Raw genomic sequence first — 23,501 nt, forward strand, 5'->3', positions numbered from 1 at the left:
GTATGATTGTTGCTTTAATTTTTTTTACAAGAAACAAATATAGGATCATCAGGTGCATTTGAATATCCATCGTATTAAATTTTTAGTGATATTTCTACATTTAGATAGATTTTAAGTAAATTGACATTTTCATTATTTTTTGAACATATGAAAATAAGAAACAAATGGTCACTAATGTGAATTTCATAGAAATATAATAGACATTTTAACTTTTTTAAAAACAACAAAATTTATATTTAACTTTTGTTTTTTTAAAAAAAATTATTTTAAATGGTAAAACGACTTAAAATATTTACAAGATATAACAAAATTTTAAAATTATCAATGATAGACGTTGATAGATATCGATACACTTTTATCAGTGTCTATCAATGTCATTGATAGAAGTCTATCAGCATCTATCATTGATAGTTCTAAAATTTTGCTATATTTTGTAAATATTTTGGTTCATTTTTCTATATTTAAAAATAACTTTTTTTTCATAATTTTTTCAAAAGTAACCATTAACATCGATATTTTATCAATAATCTTACAAATATTTGTATAAAATTCGCATCAATAATATTTTAAACATGCTCATATAACAAAGCAAGATGGTAGACAAATATTATTTGATACAGTAAAATTATTATTTGGTAATTCCTGAGAGATATATATAGAGAGCAATTTCAATTTCATCAGCAATGCATTACGAGTTTCAATTTTTTGCATCAAGTTTTATAACAATATCCATAGAATGAGGTTCAATAATCACCTGATAATACATAAAAATAGGTAGAGAATAATATCTTTTTGGTCTCTATGTTTTGACTCTAGTTCTATTTAATTCTTAGATGTTTTAAAATGCTACATATTTAGTCCTTAAGTTTTGAGTTTTGTCTCAATTTAATCCCTAAGTTTTAAAATGTTACAATTTTACCATTGAAATTTAAGTTTTGTTTCAATTTGGTCCATAAGTTTCAAAATTTAACATTTTTTTAGCAATTCTCATTAAATACTCGCTTTCAACCATTGTCGTTAATTTCTATTAATTAAAAATAATTATGAAATAAAATTTTAATTTAATTTTAAAAAGTGATAAAATAGTGAAACTTCATTAATTGTAATTCTTTTAAAGATATTTAATTTATTAACATAAATTAACTCTAAAAATAGAAAGGAAGTATTAAGTGAAAAATCAAGGTTAAAAGGTGTAAATCTTAAAACATAAGAATCAAATTGAAGTAAAACTCAAATGTCAAAGGTGTAATATTTTGAAAATTATGGACTAAATTGAAACCGAATTCAATGTTTAAAGACTAAATGGGTAAGATTTTGAAATCTATAGACTGAATAGAAATTAATCCAAAATCTTGGAAAAATATTTTTTTTCCTATATAGATAATTTTTATTTTTTTTAACGTCAAATGTCCACGACCTGCATAATTTAAAAAGCTAAATTCGCATTGTTTTAATTAAAAAAAAAAAAAAGAAAAAAGAAAAAAGAAAAAAAGTTAGAATAATATCATGGTAAAGCAAAAGATGGGAAAATTCAAGGCTTCACCTTTTTTAACACATTAATTTTATATTTTACTGATGCAGAATATATATAATTAATAATAAAAAGATGTTTGATTTTTTAAATCTCTGGCTCTTATACATTGGGTTACATCATGATAAATATAATTTTATCCACTGCAGTAAAAATGATACAACAGAATAAAAATTCATATTGTGATATACATTGGGAAACGTGAAGATAGAGTTAAAATTTGGATGAAATGGAAATTTGTGATGCCAAATTGAATAAGTTTGAGGATGTGGCAAATGTTGGTGAAGTTGACAATTGAAATAAGACTTAACATTATTTAGCAGATGCCTTTTCAAGTTCCCAATCCACAAGAAGTCAACTGATCGTGTATTAACTGCATTCTTCTTCTACAAGAAAACCTTCGTCTTTGACTCCATCCCTTTGAATAAGAGTAATACTATCTCGTACATTCATTTCTTTACATTTTTTCAATAATAAAAGAAAAAAATATAAAAAAGTTCACTATGAAGTAGCAACTTCTAGTTAGACATGTAGACTAGAGATGTACATGGATTGGATTAAGTTAGATTGAAGATATTTTTTGGATCAATTCAAAAATTCGAGTTGGTTTGATTGCCAACCCAAATGACCAAAATAAAGTTTTCTAACACAACCCAACCCAAGGGTTATAACTTATCTTTTTTATTTTCAATGAAAAATATGTAAATTTATATACAACATATGACTAATAACTAAAATCACATAAAATTAAAATGCTAAATACCAAATATCTATCATATTTATTGTAAACTTTAAACAAAGACAAATATTATAACAATTTTAAAAGAAAAATATTAAAAATTCAAAAATTAATCAATACAAAGAAATCAAACTTTAAACAAAGATATATATATATATGTAATATATTAATATATATATACACAAATCGGGTTGAATTGGGTCAACCCAATTTTTTTTAGCCAACCCACAACCCAACCTAACACCAATAAAAAATAGAAAAATTCAACCCAACCCAACCCTTACATTTTGGGTTGGGTAGTCCGAGTTGTTCGGGTTGTCGGGTTATTTGAACACCCTAATGTAGATAGACTATATGATGATAGATATACTTAGTTATTTTTCTTGGAATAATATTTGTATTGACTAACGTCATTACACAATGTCCTCAGAAGAGAAAAATATCTTTTTGATCATTAGATTTTAGATCTAATTTCTATTTGGTTCTCAGGGTTCAAAATTTATACATTTGGTAATTAAATTTTGAGTTTTGTTTCAATTTAGTCCCTAAGTTTCAAAAGGTTATAATTTTAATCTTGACATTGGCCTCTAGATTTTAAGATTTTCCATCTTTAACCTCAAATTTTCATTAAATACTCACTTTCAATCATTGAGGTCAACTTCTATTAATTAATTAAAAATAATCTATGGAGAAAAAATTTTAATTTATTTTTAAAAGTAATAAAAAAATGCAGAAATTTAATTAATTATAATTCTTTTGATGATTTTTAATCTATTAACATAAATTAACATTAAAGACGGAAAATGAGTATTTAGGGAATAATCGAAATTAAAAGTGTAAATCTTTAAATGAAGGAATTAGATTGAAAGAAAACTCAAATGTAAACCAATCTCAAAACTTAAAGAAATAAATATATAACATTTTAAAATATAGAAACTAAATGGAAATTAAACCGAAAATTAAAGAATCAAAATGGTAATTTTACCAATAATTTAGTTGCAGTCAACTACTTCAATAAAAAGCAATCCGGTTTTGAGCCACCACGTTATACAACTCTCGACCTTGATTAATGAGAGGCTTTAATGGACACCATTGTGCTATGTTTTAAAGGTGAAGAATCTTTCTTCTTCAAGGTGGAAACCACTGAGGTCTGGTTTACTTGTAGCTAGTCGTTTAAAAGTTGAAATGGACTGAAATTGTTAGGATATTTTAATTCATGTTATTTACATAACTGAAACGAGAATGAGTTGAAATCGCGTAATTTAAAGATAAAATTTTCACATATAGAAAATAGAAAATTTATAATCGATGACAAATCTAAAAAGTAATATTTGAGATATGTCTTCACTATAGAAAAATTGTAGATATGATAAAAATTTTAAATTTAATTTTTTTATTTATTCCATATTCCAATTTTACTTTTTTAATAAACCCACGTTTTTTTTATATCAATCAACTATTATACTACATATAAAGTATATTAATTTTGTATTTTCTTCATTTGATTTGTATACTTTTTGTATTTTTTTTGTTTGCAGCAATATGAGTTATTATACACTTTAATTTTTATATTTGCTACATTTTTTTTTATCCCTTTTTAGTTTTTTTTCTTTTTAAATTATATTGTTTTTTCATTTTTTTAGTACAAAGGTACAATAGGCCCGGGAGATTCAACCTAAAACTCATTAACACCCAGTTTATTATACTCATTGTGACAATTTGGCCGTGCTTTGAATAACTTGAGAAAAAATGTTTTTCATAAAAATCATTTTTATTATTTTTTTAAAACACTTAAATAACTAGTCATTTTCAATTGTATGTCAATAGTTTATCAAGTGTATTAAATGCTTATCAGTAGTGTAACAGGTGTATCAGTCGTATATTAGTAGTATATTAAGTGTATATCGATATAGTGTATTCACTACTACAAAAACAGTGTTTCTTAACCTTTTTTAAATGTCAAGAATGACTAAGAATTTCGATTTTCTTGACGTTTTAAAAACATCAAGAAAAGTGACACTTGACATTTGAAAAATATCAAGAAACACAGACACTTGACATATTTGAAATGTCAAGAATATGGGCATTCTTGACAAGGAAAAAACAACAAGAAATTTTGTTAACTTGACATTGTATTCCACAAACTTCTTTTCTCCCACACTCCTAATACATATTACATCAAACATAATAGTAGCTCCCCATTCTCTCTTCTTTTGATTGGTGGTTTCATTTGACCTAACAACTACTATTTCTTTGTCACCAAGTTCTAAATCTTCGTCACCCATTGTACTATGTTCCATGTGGTGTATAAATAAAAAACTGACAATCAAATTTAAGCAAACAAAAAATCAAATGTGATTGATAAAAATTATAAATTAAAAGAATAATTATCATGTCACACAATATAGAACCTACCCATAAAATATTATGTAGGTATCCATGTGACTTTACAATTCGATTGTATATATGTTGGCATGTTCTCATCCAAGTCATTATGTACATCAACATTAGACATATCATTGGGTAGTCCTTAATAGTGTAATATCGTATCTCCAAGTTCGTCGTCATTATATCTATCTTCAAAGTCCCTTTATGGTGGGGTAAGCACAATTGACCATCTAACATCACTTGGATCCTCAACATAAAATACTTGTCTCACTTGGGTTGCTAGTATAAAAGAATCAGACTTATGACCTATTCTATTTAAATCAATTAAGACAAAACTGAGCTCATCGATTTTGATACCACTATTGTTCTCAACCCAATCACATCTAAACACAACAACATTAAATGTATAATAATTTAGTTCCCATATCCCTTGTACCACTCTACAAAAAGACATATCTCCAATGATGGGATTTTTATCTTTTGAACTAGAGACTTGCATCGTTTTTGCAACTAACTAACTCTACTCTTTTGTACACTTCGATCTTTATCACAAGATTTTGTGTGATAACGACATCCATTAATTATGTAACTTCCATAGGTAATAATAAAAGGATGAGGACCATGAGAAATCCACCTCAAGTTATCTGAAACTTAAGTATTTCCCATTTCAAGCTTAGTTACAACCTATCATGAGAATTTCCATTCTAACTCAGGAAGGATGAGGACCATACATAATCATATATCTTTGATTTTTAAATATATAGCCTTCCCAAACAGTAGTTTTGGAATTGTACCAAGTTCCTTTTGACCGTGAAACGACTTTTTTTTGTGCCGGTACAGATGATTTTGTGCTAGGAATCTTCGATGTTCAACGTATGCCCTTTTTTTTTCTCACATTTCAATCTTATAGAAGACATATTGTCTCCACAAATTGGACACGCCTTATAACTTTTCGCACAACATTCACTTAGGTTACAATATGCAGTAAAATCGTTGATTTTCCATAACAAAACTGATCGTAAGTTGAATAGTTCTTTTCGATAAGCATCATAACATTCAACACCACTTTCCCATAAAAATTCTAAATCTTCAATTAGTGGTGCTAAGTATGTGCCAATGTTGTCCCCTGGTTGTTTTGGACTCAAAATCAACATTGATAGTAACATGTACTTTATTTTCATACACAACCATGGTGGAAGATTATAAATAACCATCATTACAGGCCAGTAACTATATTTAAAACTCATTTCACCATGTGGATTAACTCCATCGGTTAACAATGCTAAACAAAGTTTCCTAGGTTCAGAACTAAAGTCTAGCCATTTAGAGTCTACTAGCTTCCAAGCCGGAGAGTCTGCTGAATGTCGTAACTTACTATCTACAATTCTTTCATCAACGTGCCAAGTCAAGTTGTTAGCGCAATCAATACTTCTAAAAATCTTTTTGAAACGTGAAATTGATGGAAAGTACCATATCACTTTTGAAGGTATTTGTTTTTTCCCTTAATTTGTATCCTTCCCGTTTTTCCACCTTGATTCACTACATTTAGGACATTCAATTGCATCTGCATATTCTTTTCTATACAACCAACATGAAGGAAATCATATATGAGGATTTTCATGAGCAGCAAAAGGATCGTTCCAAATTCCATTTGAAATTAAGCATAAACAATTACAGTACAAGAAACAAAAACTAATTGGTCATGCACAACTAGAAATTACAGCATGCTTTAAGAGAGTGATAAGGGATAGAATATGCATACCTTTGAAGAAACATTCTTCACAACTCCCTTGATCAATCTCCAAGTGTCCAAGACAGAAATACACAACACTCGAACAACATGACCAGTGCACAGCACGCACACAACGAACGCAACAATCACGAACCCAACGAACGACCTCTAGAACCTCGAAATCAATCGAGTTAAGTGAGGACACCACCATGAAGGTTACCTTGGTATTCTTGGTGTGAGAATCCAGAAGTTGTGGGCTCTATATGGACTTGGTTAGAGGAAGAGATTGGAGGAACAACAATTGTGTAGACGATCAAGCAAGTGGAAGATGGTATGTTGTATATCGTATAGACGATATGCTTGATCGTGTAGAACATGGTAGCCTATCTTATAGACAATGCCATGCGATCGTTTAGCTATGACCAGTTGAGTGAACTATCGTATAGTTAATGTCCACGATCGTTTGGTCTCTCTACTAACTATCGCTTAGTGAAACACTTTCACTTGATAGTTTTTTCGTGAGTGCTTTCCGGATTGAGTAACTCTATAATTTTAGGAAAACCTTTTTTCTTTTATCTCACGATTACAATAAAACCACCAATAACCTCCCACTCAATTGGTTATTAGAGAAAAAGAGATAATTATCAAATAATTAATATTATTATAAATATATATGATAACCAACTTACCATATTATATTTATAACCTATAGTTTTAATATTTCATCTGATGAAACATATAAACCATAGTTTTTTTTTCTATTTTATGGTACTTAATGTAAATCATATTCACATTAATCCTCCATTTGATGTATCTCATACATCACACCAATTATATCATATATAATTGAATTTTCTCTTATCAATTTGAACATTTCAAATAAACCCCAAAAATTGATTCTCAACTTGAATCCATTGAGCTACTAAGGGGATCGGACCTGTAGCTTGAAGCTCCAACGGTACATGAATAATTGACTAAACTTTTTTGTCACGGGATCCACTATCCGTTAACTATTGGGCACTTAACTACAGACCGACAACTGCACTCTCCTCACTACAGATATATTTTGTGTTTATATCAACCAATCAACAGTGGGATAACCCTTGACAGATCGCTCTTAAGTACAGTTGGGCCAATTTACCGTTTTGCCTCTGTAGTTAAATCTAACTCTTTAAGTATCACTGATCCCTCTAATAAACATAAGTCATAGACCTACTATGACTGAGTCCTTTCTTCCAAAGAGAGGTTGTGGCCACTATGTTTAAGACCTGGAATTCCATCTATCTACTTACCCCTGCTTTGGAAAAGGAGTGAATTCCATCTTGTGTAATTGAGTTCCTAGCTCCCCAATCAAACAAATCCCTAAAAAGGTAGATATGTTGAGTTGGCAATCTGGCCACTCTCACCCATACTAATCAAAGGACCACCCTCAAAGGCAAAAGTTTCCAAAACACCCAGGATTAAGGTCATGTCACCTATGGTCGTTTAGGTGAGATGTAAGTCTCAAGTATCAATGGCATTATATAAAGAGACTAGTCATCTCGTGGTCCGGTCTTATACAAACTCTTTATATAGAACACCCCCGCTCGCATGTCTCCACATGAATGGTTAGGATCAGACCATCTGTAATAGTTCACAACACTTGCAAACCTCTACAAAGCAGGTCGTATCCGTAGTGCACTAGGTAAGGTATCCCTCTTTATCCTTAAACTATAGACCTTTTTAGGTTAACACTTAAGGTATGATCCACTTGTATATCTCATATGCATGCTTAAGTGTACATACAATAACCATGGAACTTTGTTTATTGGATTTGAGTAAATGCAAATAAAATAACTCTTATTTTATTCATAACAATGTGTACAATGTTTATAAATTACAAGACTTCGGGAGAATTAGGAAACCAATCCCAACAATCTCCCACTTTCCTTCCTCAGGAGACTAACGTACAATACATGAAAAATACAAGTACAATATACAATAAACTAGGCCATACTTTATACCCCAGTATTATCTCCTACTTGCCCTAGACAAGATGTCGGATGTTTCGTAGACCCAGACTTTCTAGATGATTCTTGAACACTTTAGCCGTGAGAGCCTTTGTAAACGGATTAACAACATTATGCTCTGACGCGATCTTCGTGACTATCACATCACCGCAATGCACAATCTCCCTGATCAAATGATATTTCCGTTCTATATGCTTGCCTCTACGATGACTCCAAGGTTCCTTTGAATTTACCACAGCCCCGCTGGTATCACAATAGAGTGTGATCGGCAAAGACATATTTGGAACAACTTCCAAATTTGTAAGGAATTTTCTCAACCAAATAACCTTCTTAACTGCTTCACAAGTAGCTACGTATTTGGCTTCCATAGTGGAGTCCGCGATGCATCCTTGCTTGGAGCTTCACCATTTTACAGCCCCTTCATTCAGAGTGAACACTAACCCTGATGTCGATTTCCGAGAATCTTTATCAGTCTAAAAGTCAGAGTCTGTGTATCCTGTAAGGATCAAATTCTTATCTCCATACACGAGCATGTAGTCCCTCGTTCTCTGAAGATACTTGAGGATTATTTTGATCGCCGTCCAGTGATCTAATCCTAGATTGGACTGATAACAACTGATAATCCCTACTGCATAGAAAATATCAGGTCTGGTATATAACATTGCATACATTAAGCTTCCAATAGCTGAAGCATAGGGAATCCGTCTCATCTCCTCAACCTCTTGAGGTGTCTTAGGACATTGATCCTTAGACAAAACGATTCCATGCCTGAAGGGTAATAAACCCCTCTTGGAATCCTTCATCTCGTACCTGATTAACATTTGATCAATGTATGATGCCTGAGACAAGGCTAATCTCTTGTTCTTATGATCCTGAATGATCTAGATCCCTAGAACATATTGTGCCTCTCCAAAATCTTTCATTTGGAATTGGGCGGCTAGCCACTTTTTAATGTCAATCAGAAACCCTACATCATTCCCAATGAGTAGGATATCATCCACATACAGTACCAAGAAAGTTACTGAGCTGTTGATGATTTTCTTGTAAACACAAGGCACATCAACGTTCTGATCAAAGCCAAATAATTTGACCGCAGTTTCAAATCTAATGTTCCACAATCTAGACACTTGTTTCAGCCTATAAATGGACCTATTAAGCTTGCAAACTCTTTGCTCTTGATCTGGAACTATGAACCCTTCTGGTTGAGCCATGTAGATGGTCTCCTCAAGATTACCATTAAGAAAGGCAGTCATGACGTCCATTTGCCATATCTCATAATCATAAAATGTGGCTCAGGAGTATCCTGATAGACTTCAACATGACAGCAGATGAGAAAGTTTCCTCACAGTCCACTCCCTCAATCTGGGTATAACCCTTTGCCAAGAGTCTAGCCTTAAAGGTTTGCACATTTCCATCTACACCTCGTTTTTGCTTGTAGATCCACTTACATCCTATAGGTTTTACCCCATCAAGCTGATCCACAAGTTCTTAGACTTTATTGAAGTACATAGACTCTATTTCATGGTTCATGGCTTTAATCCATTCATCTTTGTCAACATCCTCCATTGCTTGCTTAAAAGAAAATGGATCCTCAACCCCATCATCAGAACTGATGTTCTGGACTTCAGTCAAATCCATGTATCGATCCGATAGGTTCATAACCCTGTCACTACGTTGAGGCAGTCTCAACTTGAATCCATTGAGCTACCAAGGGACCTTATAAACCTGTGGCTTGAAGCACCAATGGTATGCGAATAGCTGATTAAACTCTTTAACCATGAGATCCACCATCCGTTAACTATCAGACACTCCACTAAAGACCGACAACTACACTCTTCTCACCACAGATATATTTCTGTGTCCAAAGGATATAACCAGTCAATAGTACGATAACCCTTCACATATGCTCATAGTACAACTGGGCCAATTTACTATTTTAATACTGTAGTTAAATCTAACTTCTTAAAGACCACTAATCCCTCTAATAAACAATACAACATAGTCCTACTATGTGTGGACACCACTTGGGCCATGAGAAGGTGTGTGGTGCCACATCGTTCAAGCCCCGGAATCAGTGCTTAAGGGAGCAATCTATCTACTTACCCCTGCTTTAGGGAATGAGTGAATTTCATCTTGTGTAACTGAGTTTCTAGCTCTCAAATCAGAAGAATCCCTAAAGTGGTAGGTTTGAGTCGGCACTCTGGCCACTCGCACCAATGCAAATCATAGGATCACCCTCAAAGGCAGAAGTTCTCAATTTATTCAGGATTAAGGTCATGTTACCTATGGTCATCCTAGTAAAGTGAAGTTTCTGTCATGAACGACGTTATATAACAAGACTATAACACTTTGGTCCGATCTTATACAAACTCCTTTGTATAGGACACCTCCGCTCGCATGTCTTCACATGAATGATCAGGATCGGACCATCTGTAGCAAGTCACAACACTTGTAACTATTCTACAAAGCGGGCCGGATTTGTAGTGTCATCAAGATAAGGTTTCCCTCCTATATTTATATACTACAGACCATTTTGGTTATCACTATAAGCATTATCCACCTATATGTCTCTACATACATGCTTAAGTTACAACGAAGACTAGGAATCTTAGTTTATTAGTTTGTGGTAAAGCAAATAAAACATCCAATGTTTCATAGACAATAGTGAAGAAAATATCATATATTATTCCATCACAAGTGTTTGTTCAATACAATGTTTACAAACTATAGGACCCAACGAGAGTTTAGGGCATACAAGTTATTTTCCAGTTTTGCTAAATAGATATTAACTCCATCTTTATGAATAAACACTTTATTTAATTCAAAATTAAGAGTATATTTACACTGAACCAAACACTTTACAGAAATTGAGTTCCTCTATAGCTCGGGAACTACATAAAGATCATTCAAAATAATAAACTTCTTCTGTAAAGTCAACTGGATCCTTCCCACTGCCATAGCTGAGACGACATGCCCGGTAACTACTCGTATCATCATCTCTCCAAGCAGAATCATAAACATCATCTAGGTAGAATCATCATTCTCCACTAAATAGGTTTCCAAAACTAGTAAATCATATTTACCTTGTTTTGTCTTGTCCTTAGCCTTCTTCTTCTTCTTGATCCAGTGAAGACAATTCCTCTTCCAGTTTCCATTCTAGTTTCAATGGAAACACTTTCCTTTGTCAACAGGTGCTGGTCGCTTTCCCCGCTGGGCGACAGGCTGTAGGCTAGTAGGTGCCTTCCCCTTCCTCTTACCACCCTTCTTCTTTTTCCACTTGGAAGTGTTAGAAGTAGAAGGTGCAGACTTCGTTCCTGAGGTCGAACCTTTATGGAACTTCTTTGATGACAAGATAACATTTTCCTCAACAACCTTCTTCTCCTTACGTTTCAGAAAGGATTGGAATGTCTGCAACTCGTTGAAGAGAGTTGTAAGGGTATAGTCCACTTTGTTCAATATAGCGTTACTAACAAAGTGCAAGAAGCTATCCGACAATGAGTGCATGATGATGCTAACCTAACTGCCTCCGTCGATGCGTGACCCATTCATCTCTGCCATGTTGAAGTGGACCATCATGTTAAGCACATGTTCACGAACTGAGGTGCCTTCCTCCATTTTAGAGTTGAAAACGCATTTAAGAGCTTCATGCTTGAGCTGTCCAGATGACTGTCCGAACATTCCCCACAGGGACTCCATGATCTCACACGCTGAGACCATAGGCTCATATTTCTTGGCCAAAACATCGTTAAGACTGGTCAAGATATAAGCTCGGGCCTTCTCGTTTGCCCGTGTCCAACGCTCATAAGCCTCTCGAACATTTCGAGTGGCGTTTTGAGGTGGAAAGGAGGACACTCCTCTATAAGGACGAATCGTAAATCATCGATGATTAAAATTGTTGTGATCATGTGTTTCCAATTAGCATAGTTTTCGCTAGTCAGTTTGTCGACGCTTAATAGAGCTAATGTGGCTGTAGCCATAATTACGTTGCTGAATAAACGAATAAACTTAATAAGTCTATGTAATATCACATTTTAACACCAATTTTAGTTTTAGAAAAATAGTTTCTATGTACCCTAAGTGAAAAGACATCTATTTTATAATGATGCCCTAGCGAGGCAGGATAAACGTCACCGATGGGATGATCAGATGCCTCTTCACTGGAATGAGACACTCTCAACCATTAGGCAGAAACAACTCTTGTAATTGACCCTAACAGTCACCATTTTTCGGTCCAGAACTGTTAACCTTTAATAATTCCACTGAAGTGTAACCCCTCATTTTCGGCCCTAAAGTCCCGCCTTAATGTGCCAACCGTAGGGAAAAAGCATATCAGGACAAGAGAATAAAGTGACCTTATCCTATACAAGAGATCAGATAAAGAGTCGTGCAAAACTACCATCCTATAGGGGGACACTCTTAAGGTGCCTCGAGGCGATGCATTGAAACGTTATCCAACCTAATGAGAGAGACCATGGGATATGTTATCACACGTCTCGCTCCTATTTACTTTAAACATTCTTTCCATTCACCTTGATATTGACCTACCTAAACACCATCCTTTAGAGGGACACTCCCAAGGTGCCTCGAGGTCGAGGATAGATCTCACAGTGTGAACATAAAGGGAGAAACTCGAAGAGGTATAAATGAAGTATCATATACCCTAAGTACCTTGACTATTCGATAAAGCATGAGGCACGTGATCGTGCAGCGTGCAACGCATAATGCAAGCCTTAAACGATCATCTAACGACAACGATGCAATGAAGCACAATCATCTAAACGATCACTGAGCAAGCACCAAGGTATTGTATACTGGGGCTTGAACATAGTGGCTACAACTTCTCTTTAGAAGAGAGAACTCAGTCATAATAGGACTATGATTTATGTTCATTAGAGTGATCAATGGTACCTAAGAAGTTAGATGTAACTATAGGTGCATAACAGTTATTGGCCCAGTTGTACGTATGAGCGATCTTTAAAGGGTTATCACACTGTTAATTGGTTGATATGGACACATAATATATCTGTAGTAAGGAGAGTTCAACTATCAGCCTTTAGAGTGCTTGACAGTTAATGGATGTGGATCCCGTGACTAAAGAGTTTAGTTAGTTATTCACGTATCGTTAGAGCTTCGAGTTACAAGTCCATAAGGTCCCCTTGGTAGCTCAATGGATTCAAGTTGAGGATTAATTCTTGGTGTTGATTTGAAATGTTCAAATTGACAAGAGGTAATTCGATTATATATGATATGATCATTGTAATGTATGAGATACATCAAGTGGAGGATTAATGAAAATAAGATTTACATTAAGTGCCATGGAATAGAAAAAGAGTTATGGTTTATAGGTTTCATGAGATGAAATATTAAAACTATAGGTTATAAATATAGTATGGTAAGTTGGTTATCATATACATTTATAATAATATTAATTATTGTATAATTATCTATTTTTCTCTAATAATCAATTGAGTGGGAGGTTATTGGTGGTTTCATGGTAACCGTGAGATAAAAGAAAAAATGATTTCCTAAACTTAGTAGTTGTTGTATTGAGATTACTATTCTAAAAAATTACTCACTGTGGTTGTCAAGTAAATTAGATTTGCTAAACGATAGCTGAAGAGAGACTAGACGATCGTGGAGTGTTTCTATACGATAGATCACTCAGTTGGCCAATTAGCTAAAAGATTGTGCAGTTTCTGCTAAACGATCGCATATCATTTGTTTAAACGATTGGGCATCGTCTATACGATAGACTTTGACATCTCCCACTTGCTTAATCGTTTACATGATTGTTCTTCCTCCGGTCTCTTCCTCTAACTAAGTCTACACAGAGCCCACACTTCTGAATTCTCACACCAAGAATACCAAGGTAGCCATTGTGGTGGTGTCGTATTCAACTCAACATTGTTGAGGTTTTTGGAGGCCATTCGTGGTGTTCGTCGTTTTGGAGATTGTTGTGTTCAAGTTCGTTGTGATCGTGCAGTGTAGTTGTCGTGGTGTACGAACGTTCGAGTGTTGCAGTCATGCGGGTTGTTCGAGCGTTCGTGATCAAGGGTGTTGAAGATGAATCTTCAAAGGTATGTTTGTTCTATCCCTTGATCTTTAGAAAAGCATGCTGTAATTTCGTTTTGTGCATGACCGTATGTTTCATTCTTGATTGTAATTGTTAATGTTCATATATGATTGAAATTTAGAACGATCCTTCCACTACTCATGAAAATCCTCATCTCCGATTTCCTTCAAATATAACATATAGTTTAATATATATACTTATATATATTATATCTTATATTATATATTATATATAATTTGATGAGTTAGTTTATATATTTATATTTATATATATTAAATATCTTTTTTTAATTTTATTTTAAATAAAAATTAACTCCCTCCCTCTCTTTTCTCTGTGAGTGGTTGATATATTTGACTTTTGAAAGATAAGAGATTTGATCCTTCTTCTTTCTTCTTCGATTTTGACAATATGAGAAAGACAGAATTGTTCTAAAAAATTTGAGTTGTTGGTGAACGATTTCAAATTTTTCCCCCTCTCTACCAAAAATTCCCTCATTTCAAAATAGCCAGAGCCCACCACTCCTGGGTTTTTTACCTGAGAATACCGAGGAATCCATTGTGATAGTGTTCGTGTACTTGATCGAGGTTTTCTTGAAGAAAGTCTTCAAGGTGTTTGTGTAGTGTTCAAAGGATTCTTAAAGAATAGTCTTCAAAGGTAAGGGTTTTTGAAACCTTAAGTTTTCTTTCATTAAAGCATGTCGTAATTTATAGAAATGCATATTGTGTTCTTAATTTACGGTAAAACTTACATTCAATGAAAAATAGATTTAGGACGATCTTTCTTCTGCTCAAGGTTCTCTTCTCAAAGAGTTCCTTCAAGTACATCGTCGTGAGTTCCAATTTTAGATACTGAAATTGAACTTCCGACGACTTACCAGTCATCAAGAGCTTGCAGAACTCCCCACGATAAGCCATTGGGAGTTTACAGAACTCCCCACGATGATTATATATGCATCGAGAATGAACAAACTCCTGACGTCGTATATTATACATCGGGTGTTCTTTCAAATTCCTGACGGTTGGTTTTGCGCGTCTGGAGTTTTATTCCCAACGGACTTTTCTCGACCCAACTTTCGACAACCGATACGTCGTAAGGAGTGGATCTCTCGACGCATTTTCTACTATTTTCTAGCGATTTTAGGCATCGAAAAAGGGGTGATTTCTTGTAGTGCATGTATAGACACCGTCGGGAGTTCAAAACTCCCGATGTCGTAGAACAAGCGTCGAAAGTTTATATAAACTCCGACGGTATATGTTGCCACGTCGGAAGATGTTCTCTCAACAGATATATCCCGATGAAACTCCCGACAATTGGTTTGTCATCAGGAGTGGGTCTCCCAATGCATTTTTTTACCATTTTTCGACGATTTTGAACGTCGTAAAAAGGGTATTTTCTTGTAGTGACCTTGTACTAACAAGTTACGATATTCTAAGAATAACTTGAATATTATCTAAAATAAAATTGCCACACAAATACGTTGTACTAACAAAGTTAAGATGTTATAGGAACAATTAACTTGGACAAAAAACGACTCTCGAATAATAATTATAATAAATTTGTGTGCAAATATCTTGTATTTTCACTATGTTTAATAGTGTTCCTACTTTTGGGTTTAGTAGTTTTCTTCTTTATGTTCTTAAAAGTTTAGAATCACAGACAAACATAAAGAAGAAAATCAAGATCAAAATGACATTACCCTAACACTATACCATACCTTTTCATCTTATAGCTAAAATTTTCATCATAAATTGAGACATTGTGAAGAGAAAGGAAGAGGATGAAGCAAAAACAAGAAGCTTAAGGCAGGAAAAAGAAATAGTAGCATAAATTATAGTGATGGTCCCCAAAAGAATCTAATGGCCATATGTCAGTATTTTCAAATAATGGCCAAAGTTCAAAACTAGGGCACTATTTTGGTCATCCACTGCAATTTCTCCTTTATTGTTCAGTTGAACTTGGACTCCAAACACTCCGGTGACTCTAATTATTTAGTCCACCCAACTCATTTTTTAGAACCAAACATCCCATTAAGAGAAAAATATCTTTTTGGTTCTTAGGTTTTGAGTTTAATTTCTATTTAATCGGTATGTTTCAAAATATTATACATTTAGTTCTGAAGTTTTTATTTTGGTTTCAATTTTTAGCTAGTAAAATTTTAAAATACTATAATTTTACACTTAAGATCTGAATTTTGTTTAAGTTGGAGGCCCATATGCCCCCTTAGTAAATAAAAGGGGAAGATATATTTTTGGTCCCTAGCTCTTGAATTTAATTTCTATTTAGTCCTTAGGTCTCAAAATATTACACATTTAGGTCTATTTGGTAACTATTTTATTTTTTTATTTTTATTTTTGAAAAGTAAGCTTATGACCACTACTTTCACCTCCAAATTTCTTTCCTTTGTTATTGATAACTTGTAAAAATACAAGTTATCTTTACTCTTAAGTTAGAACAATTAGGGTTTTTAATGATAAACTCTCCTCATTTTTAATAAAAACGCATGGATTTACTTAAACAATAGTAATTTCATGTAAAAGAAGTTTATCACTAAAAATCGCGGCACTAACGCACTACTTTGCAAGATTTCAACGCAAGAACTGACAATAACGCATTAGACAAGTGCCGCAGGAAACACGCTAACACATGAGCCATGCATCGGAGGGAATTCAATGCATAGAAGATTCATTGCTCCGGGCTGATTGTGTCACATCACCACGGCAAGCATGGGTACCTGCAATAGGCGGCATCTGAAAAGTTTCCAGAGGTCAGGCAGCCGACCAGAACATGGAGTTTAATGCTAACCAGGGCATGGATTTAAATGCAACCCATCCTCCAAGTGGCGAGACCAACGCCTATAAATACTTAAAGACCCTCCAAAATTAAGGGTTCAGACAATTAGAAGCTCCATACTCTCTGTAAATTTGTACACTTAGTTTTAGTTTGTACAAGTTGTGCCAAGGTGTAAGACGATTGAAGGAGCTGAGAACCACCACCACCGCTGGCCACGAAGTGGAGAAAGTTATTCTTAAGAAAGATACTCTGTCCTTGGCTCTTTAAAGTGATTGTACACAACAAGATTGAGCCAAAGAACTACAAGAGATTGTATTCTTTGGCTTGACTCAGTTTCTCTCTTAATATCATTTTCATTTCATTTTGATTGAATATAGTTCTTTGTAAAGACTCATTGATCCTTTATAAAATTCATATATTTGATCATCACTTTTACTATTGTTTATCTTCTGTTTATGTTGAAAGCATTAGTACTTCATGCATAATTCTATTCCAACGCCTAAACCAACTTGGTGAAAGTTTCTTTACTTAGTTGTTCGAAAGAATAGCTAAGCCGCATTAAGTAGAACGCCTAATACAGCTAGAGATAGATTTACTGGTGTTTCTTACATTCTAAGTTAGATGCATGCACCGTAGAGATAGGCGTGTATGTTATTCGCATTGAGAAGTGTTGAATGATGTTTAACGCATGAACAGAAAGATAAGCAACCCATCCCATTTCATCCACATTACATCAGTTGTGTGCAATTATCTTTAACCGATACATCCACCTACTTAAATTCCATTTTCACACGATCCTTCATTTTTCACTCAACTCTTTTGTATTGTCTTGTACAGACATGGCATGTTAGTATAAATAATACATCTTTCACATTTATTTAGGAAAAACCTCCTACTGCAAGTACAACGCATAATCTGTATTAGTGAAACTGAATCCCTGTGATCGACCCTAGACTTGCCAGGAACCAATATTAGATTTATACTTGGGTTTAATCTAGGAAAACTTGAACGTTATTATAAGGAGTTGTGTGCCTTCTGTGCATAATACTAACGCCTCAACGTGTTGCATTCATTTAAACGCATCAAGCAGAACGCAACACTTAGACTTCGAACAGTTATCCACTTTCCACCAATGGTTTAAAAAACTAAGCTAAATTTTGAGAATAAAAAAAATGTAGCTTCCAAAAAGTTGTATTTGAAATTTGGCTAAGAATTCAACCATTGTTTTTTAAAAAAGATACAAATCATGGTAAGAAATGTAGATGATATAGGCTTAATTTCCAAAAACAAAAAACAAAAAACAAAATTGTTACCAAACGGAGTCTTAGTTTTTATGTTTTGATTTTTGTTTCAATTTAGTCCCTAAGTTTCAAAACGATACAATTTTAACCTTGAGATTTGAATTTTGTTTCAATTTGATCCATAAATTGCAAGATATTACATTTTTTATCTTTCTTTTTGTAATTAAATACCCACTTTCAATTCAATGTTTATTATTAATTTAAAATAATTATGCAGTAAAATTTTAAATTTAATATTAGACGTGAGTAAAATTTTAAATTTAATATTAGACGTGATGAAAAGTAGTCAAATGCAATTAATTATAATTCTTAAATTCTTTAAAATTTATTAATGTAGATTAACACTAAATATGAAAATTTGAGATTAACAGGATAATGCCGTAAATCTAAGGACGATGAACTGAGATTACTAAATTTGTAACATTTTAAAACTTAGACATAAAATTTAAAAATGAAAAATATATTTTTCTTACTTAAAAAAAATATTTTTCTCGTAAAAAACAAACACTAAAAAAGCACGTGACAAAATGTTCTGAAAAGAAAAATCTTATCCACTTTATTCATGAATCAAATCAGATATTTGGCGCTGCTTTAGATTCCCCAACACAGCCATACCCCGACCTTCACTCTCTCGGAAATGGCTTCGGTCGACAAATCTCAGTGGGTGCATCAAATCAACGACCTTATTGACCAAAATGCCCTCCTCCCCGCCTCTCAGACCCCCATTTCCGTCGTCCGGCTGCCAGAATCCGTCCACGACGGCAACCCGGCGGCGTTTCTTCCCCGCCATGTCGCGTTCGGACCGTACCACCATTTCCGTCCAGAGCTTTACAATATGGAGTTGTTCAAACTTGGGAAAGCCAAGAATCTGAATTGGAGTCCCCAACTCCATAAGCTGGCAGATCAGCTTATGCCATTGGAGCTCAAAATCCGAGCCTGTTTCGATCAAACCCTTGAAATTAATGGCGAAACCTTATCATGGGTACTCCTCATTGATGGTTTGTTTCTAATTCATCTACTTCAAAATAAGTATAACAATCATCCCCTTGAGTTTCCTTTAGGGATATATTATGGGAAGTTGTGGTCTGAGTTTGAGATTGTTAGTGATATGGTGAAGCTTGAGAATCAGATTCCATTGTTTGTTCTCAATGAAATTTGCCCCAAAGAGCCCATCAACTTCTTGGCTCCTTTTATGTACCAATTTTCTGCGTCTGTTTCCCCATTTCAATTGCCCATTTTTAACCCTGAATTGGAATGTTTTGGATTCTCCTCTAATTTGCCTGAAATCTTCAATTTGTCTCACCATTTGCTACATTTCCTCTATTCTCTGATTTTACTTATTCCCGATGAGGTAGTTGTGGCTTATTGTATGCGATTGGATACTTCTTCTGCTGCTGCTGCCGAACTTCTAAGTGAGAGCTTGAACATTTTGGGCTCTGTTATTAACATAGCCTTCATTCAACAAGTCAAAGAGACCTTTGGTTTAATTCAACGCTTGTTTAGGCTTTTGAGTTCTATAACTAAACCAAATTTGGCAGAGAAACACCACCCCCCGCTCCTAATTATCCCTTCTGCATCAGACTTGAAATCTGCTGGAGTCACTTTCAAATCCACCAAAAATGGGATTCTGAAGTGTTTTTTTAATGAGTCAACGCTCACTCTAACATTGCCTTGTATTCATCTTGATGGGTTCTCTCAAGTTTTGCTCAAGAATCTAGTGGCATTTGAAGCAATGACAGAGCTGAATCCGCCTTGTTTGGTCAATTACGTTTCGCTGATGAATGGGTTGTTGAGAAATTCCAAAGACTTGAAGGTTTTGGAGAAAGCAGGGATCGTTCATAACCATTTGAACAGTGAAGAAGAGGCTGTGGAGCTGTTTAATGGGGTTGAGAACTCAACCAGAAGCTTGAAGAAAGAAAGCGTTTTGAAAATCCATCTCAAGAGTGGTCTTAATTTTGAGACTGGAAGTAAGTTCATTCAAGATGTCAAGATGAGCTATGAAATGGGATTGGGGGCCTTGGCTGAGGAGATCAACAAATTCTATGGTAATTGCTGGAGAATGAAGATGAAGAAATTTATGTCTATTGTATTCAAGTGTTTTGCCATTCTTCTTGTTGTCTTCCTCATTGTTCTTGTGATTGCTCGATTTGTTTGCAATTTCCTTAGCTGCCCTTTGGGAATATTTAAAACTAGCATTGCTCTTCATAAGATGTTCTGAGGTTAATTAAGTATCGGTATAATATTAAAATTAACTTCACCTATAAATTGATCTAAGATAGTATTAGGATAGCAAGTTCAAGAAATTTTATGTTCAAATCCAAGTTCAAGAAATTTTATGTTCAAATCCCTGTAATGTTATATCTATAGAATGTTAAAGTATTGTAATATTAAATTTAACTTCACCTATTAGTATGACTACTTGCACTAAGAATATTATTTGGAAATCACGAAGTAGTTGACGAACCTTGTTAGTATAGTTATACTGGCTATTGTTTTTCTCTAGAAAAACCGTTGTACATCATTTTGTTACTCTTGTTAAGGGTGTTACGGTCGTCTCCATTATTTCTATCTGGAGAATATATTTTTCCTTATTTGTTGCAGATTTTCAACAAGGGTCTGTTTTGGTAACCATGAAGATTCTCTGCCTTATGGACTTATTTCCTTTTATCCCTCTTATATATTTGTAATATTCTTGTCTTGTTTAATATTTTTTAGAGAAAAAAATGTGGTCCGTGAGAAGATAAAGAGTCGTGTGTATCCCTCTACGTAAGGGATGTTTCGTATACACTTGGTGTACGGCTGAAAAGTCATATTCTTTCGATGGTGTGATTTTGCAGAAAAGTTATTGTATTGATTCTTACTTAGAAGAGTCTATTTAGGGGGAGCCTAAACAAACTTGGTTGAAGGATGTTTCAATTAATAGGTGAAAAGAGTGATGTGACATCAAGATAATGAGCCCCAAGTTTAGAGGGACCTAAACGTTTTGTGCATCAAGAGAGAAAGCTTCAAGTTTAAGAGGAGTCTAAACTCTTCATTAGGAGTAACCTCTTTGGAAATCATATGGTAGTGGAGTTCCATTAGATAAGTACTACTTTGTAATCGTTAAACTCTTATTAGTGAAGTTCTTTTCATCGAGTACTCTACCCCCTGATGTAGGTGTGATTACACCAAGCTAGGTTATCAATTTCCTTGTGTTTGTTCTTTATGTTCTTTTATGTTTGATTTAATATCCGAAAGCCAAAATGATCTTAGTCTAAATTTTGTAAGATCATTTAAACATCAAGATGCTTAACATTTTACTCAGTTTGTAAGCATGATCGCAAAGAACAAGTAAAATATATAAAAACAATATTGCAAAAGGATTGTGATCGAATATGGTAAGATCGCAGCTAAAATAAATTGAGAATAATAATGAAGTAGAAGAAGGGCGAAAGAAAATACACAGTGATTTTATGTGGAAAACTCCTAGACAAATTATGGAAAAAACTAGAGGCAAAAATAGAAAAATCCCACTATATAAAATATGAGTTATAAACGTTCTATCTTATGAAGAAATAACAAGCTCTCCTGTAAGAATAAACTCTCTCTATTTAGTTCTCTCACACTTTGTTCATGTATTGAAGGATTTGGGATGATCTGGCAGTAGCCCAAATAAACCCAATAACTCAAAATTCACCTTACACAATATGAAGAATCTAAAGTCACAAATTAGCCTTAGACAATATGGACGATTTAATGGGTCACAAATTGATATTGAACTAAATATAAGATTCAATGACCCAAATTGTCTTTCAGATTCCTCTTGAATGATAGAGAAACATTTTGAGGAATAAAGAAGATTATTTAATAAACAAGTAGTCATTTAACAAAAACGGAGTTATCTAAAAAGAAACGATCAAAATGATGTCACACTCCAAAACCTATACAAGTCTTTAACAAGCTATGTCCATTAGGTTCCCATGGGAATTTTTCTCCGTTACTTTTTTTTTTATTTTTTTTTTAAAAAAATCAATTAATTTAAATCACTAATGTGAACAAATTTTAATTAAATAATTAACTTTATCACTAAATTTTTTACTATTAAATTGTTTATTATGGTTAGTTTTATATGACAATTTGAATTTAAAGATAAATTACTCAAAATTTAGCCTAAAAAAACTAATTAATTTTTAGTAGAAAGAAATAAATGTAAATCAAATTATTCACATATATAACTAAATTTAAATATTAATTTTAAACATATTCATTACCTTTCCCTATAAATAATCAAATTTGAAATTTAAAAGTAATATTTATATAATAACCTGACATTGTTCTACTATGCTCCTTCTTTTCCCCCTCCACAGTCTTTCCACTGCGCAATGTCACAACCTGACATTGCTCCTTACCTGATCCCCCTGAGTTGCGTGGAAGTTTGGTAGAACTTGGCAACGCCCCTTGCGGTCTACTTTTCAGCTCACTCGCAATCTGGCCCATTTGCAATTCGAGGTTGCGGATGGACGTAGCCTGACTTTGAAGCACTGTCTCGTTTTTCTCTATATATTGCTTCAATAGGCTCTCTAGAGAAATAGACTGCGATGGTTGTTGTGAGCTACTTGCTTGATTGCTCTGTTGATTGTTGTTGCGTTGGAAGAATCCTGGTGGCCCTTCTTTTTGCGCCACAGATTGAAAATTTTGTTGTTGATTCTTCCAGGCAAAATTGGGGTGGTTTCTCCACCTGGGGTCGTAAGTGTTTGAAAAGGGATTATTCTTTACAAAATATACATACTGTGGATTTTGCGAGCAATCTTCCATCGTATGCCCATCACTGCAAGTTGCACACCTTGTGGTGTTTTGACTTATTGCGTTGATTTGCCACCTTGCGGTGTTGGGCTGCTAATCGCCATTCCTTGAATCAAATTTATCATTGCGGCCATTTGGTTTTGTAATGAAATAATT

General features: G+C 33.8%; 1 protein-coding gene across 1 annotated transcript; it reads left to right on the top strand.

Moving 5' to 3' along the window:
* Window positions 1-19,153: 19,153 nt before the first annotated feature.
* On the top strand, window positions 19,154-20,940 carry LOC120080096 (putative UPF0481 protein At3g02645). The gene has a single exon (XM_039034652.1). The coding sequence runs from the start codon at window positions 19,201-19,203 to the stop codon at window positions 20,779-20,781; it is 1,581 nt and encodes a 526-aa protein (XP_038890580.1). The 5' UTR covers window positions 19,154-19,200; the 3' UTR covers window positions 20,782-20,940.
* Window positions 20,941-23,501: the final 2,561 nt, after the last annotated feature.

Source organism: Benincasa hispida, chromosome 6 (genome assembly GCF_009727055.1).
Source record: "Benincasa hispida cultivar B227 chromosome 6, ASM972705v1, whole genome shotgun sequence".
Taxonomy (NCBI): domain Eukaryota; kingdom Viridiplantae; phylum Streptophyta; class Magnoliopsida; order Cucurbitales; family Cucurbitaceae; genus Benincasa; species Benincasa hispida.

Bases quoted from the DNA above. Each gene is read 5' to 3' on its own strand.
- LOC120080096 (XM_039034652.1), top strand. From the start codon at position 19,201: ATGGCTTCGGTCGACAAATCTCAGTGGGTGCATCAAATCAACGACCTT.